Source organism: Amphimedon queenslandica, unplaced genomic scaffold, assembly GCF_000090795.2.
Source record: "Amphimedon queenslandica unplaced genomic scaffold, v1.1 AMPQUscaffold_11679, whole genome shotgun sequence".
Taxonomy (NCBI): Eukaryota; Metazoa; Porifera; class Demospongiae; order Haplosclerida; family Niphatidae; genus Amphimedon; species Amphimedon queenslandica.
The window spans coordinates 5,477-7,750 of record NW_003548079.1 but is presented as its reverse complement, the minus strand read 5'-3'; the positions used below and the strand labels follow the sequence as shown (position 1 = coordinate 7,750).

General features: G+C 33.6%; 1 protein-coding gene across 1 annotated transcript; it reads left to right on the top strand.

The window, feature by feature from the left end:
* Positions 1 to 7: 7 nt before the first annotated feature.
* On the top strand, positions 8 to 1,650 carry LOC100636348 (NADPH oxidase 5-like). The gene is made up of 2 exons (XM_011409675.2): positions 8 to 493; positions 1,470 to 1,650. The coding sequence occupies exons 1-2, from the start codon at positions 272 to 274 to the stop codon at positions 1,599 to 1,601; spliced, it is 354 nt and encodes a 117-aa protein (XP_011407977.1). The 5' UTR covers positions 8 to 271; the 3' UTR covers positions 1,602 to 1,650.
* Positions 1,651 to 2,274: the final 624 nt, after the last annotated feature.

Here is a 2,274-nt window from a genome sequence, read left to right as displayed (position 1 = left end):
CATTTTAAGAAATTAGCTAATTTTCAAAAAATCTCCCTGTACTATAGCCCATGCTTTTTTCCAAAAATGGCCCCAAAATCACCTCAAATTTTTATTAAATTTTCTGATACATATTGATGTTCTTATGCTGTGTAGAAAGTTTGAGCTAATTCTGACTTCAATACTTTTCAAGTTATGACCATTTTAAAACTGAATAATGATAATTATTAATAATCATTGCTAGGTTGATTTCATTTGGATCAATCGTGACCAGAGACACTTTGAGTGGTTCATGGAGCTACTGAATGAACTGGAAATGGAACAGAATGAATATGGAACACTAATGGATCGGTTCCTTGATATGCACATGTACATCACATCAGCTTTACAAAGGACTGATGTTAAAGCATTAGGACTACAAATGGCTCTTGATCTGATACACAAAGAAAAGAACATTGATCTTATAACTGGACTGAAGACCAGGACACAGACTGGTAGACCTAACTGGGATAAGGTAATATAGGAGGAGAGAGAGAGGGAGGGAGGGAGAGGGTGAGAGAAGACAGATACGGTGATACTGTATAACTGATAGTACTGGTAGTGTAGTATTACTGGTCTATACTGACAATACTTAATGACTACTATACACCACCAAATGGTACCAACATATATATATAACAACCAACAATATTATAAATAAATAACACAATACACCTGTATATTATATTCCGCCAATATTAGCAGGTGTACATGTACATGTATATGTATAGGATAGGAGTAGTCTGGGCCCCAGCCCCTTCGCTTTGAGAGGAAGGGTCTGGTATCACTAGCATCACCCACTCGTTCCGGCACTGCAGAAATACTGCAGTGACGTCGGCTGCTTCATGAATGTAATTATGACGTAGGCTGCTTTCAATAATAATAATAATAATAATAATCAAATATGGCTGTTTATGCTTCCAAGCTAAAATATGGCTGTTTATGCTTCCAAGCATCTTTAACATCTCCACTAACTTCACTTGAGAGTTTACGGTGATTATACGCTGGTACATTAGGATTTCCACTTAACACTTATTAGTATTTATTATTATTATTATTGTTGTTATAACACTATGAATAATAATATTTCTACTCCAGTACATTGTCATAATAAGTCATTTCCGCATTCCACCAGAACGAGTGGGGGATGCTAGTGATACCAGACTCTAAGCGAAGGGGCTGGGGCCCAGACTAGGATAGGAGCAGTTAGTGTGTGGTTAGTGTCTAATCATTGGGTTACTATATTACACTAGGTCTATATGTTAATGCTGGGGAATAGAATTTAGTTCAACTCTAGCATAAAGCATGAGTCTAAAGGTCAAACCGCCCACACATTTGATTAAAAATTGACGTTACACTGACCTATTGTAGTATCCTCCTTAAGTAATGTACTGATACATGTGTGTGTATTATTAATTATATTGAGTTGTTGGTTAATGTGTTATTAATAGATATTTAAAGAGCTAAAGGAGAGTGGATATGGACCAGTGACAGTATTCTATTGTGGGTCACCAGTACTGGCTAGAGTATTATCAGTGAAGTCTCAATATTATGGATTTAAATTTAGAAAAGAAAACTTTTAGACATTAACAATAATAATGTACTATATACACCAATTTATTGATAATGTATGTTTCTGTTATCGTTATACTGTACATGAATCAGTACATTACATCCGAATAAAATAATTAATTTTTTTTACATTCATTGTGTGGGCGTTATGTAATGGTCATGTGAATTGACCAAATTTGGTCATAATGCTAACAGCACAGACATCATACCTATTACAAGTTATTAATGAACATTCCTCACATGAGTAGTTCAGTGACATGTACTTTTGGCTATATAGTAGCAAGACTTCTCCTCCTCTTCATTCTTGTGTACTCTGTGACCTGCTAGTTAGTCTGTCCCAGGCTATTTAGTACTGCACTGTGATCTTTAATTCAGAATAGTATTTCAATAAAGTGAATTTAGTTTCACTATAATAGTAACTTATTAAAATTAAAGTATTGAAGTTTATGCATAGAATACGTAATGCACAATGTATGTAGAGTACATCATTAGTTTATGTAGATCTATTAAATTAGTTTTATATTCATTGCATGGTTTACTATATATTGTGTTACTTGTAGCTAAAATAAATCATTGATAGATATGTATAGGCTATAAAAAATAGACATTGTTAAACATTGTTAAGGTTTATTAATAGAGAAATAGAGTAGATTTGTAAAATGACCAAATTTGGTTAAAATGCAG

Bases quoted from the DNA above. Each gene is read 5' to 3' on its own strand.
- LOC100636348 (XM_011409675.2), top strand. From the start codon at position 272: ATGGAGCTACTGAATGAACTGGAAATGGAACAGAATGAATATGGAACA. The intron at 494-1,469 runs GTAATATAGGAG...TGTTATTAATAG, and splicing joins GTAGACCTAACTGGGATAAG to ATATTTAAAGAGCTAAAGGA.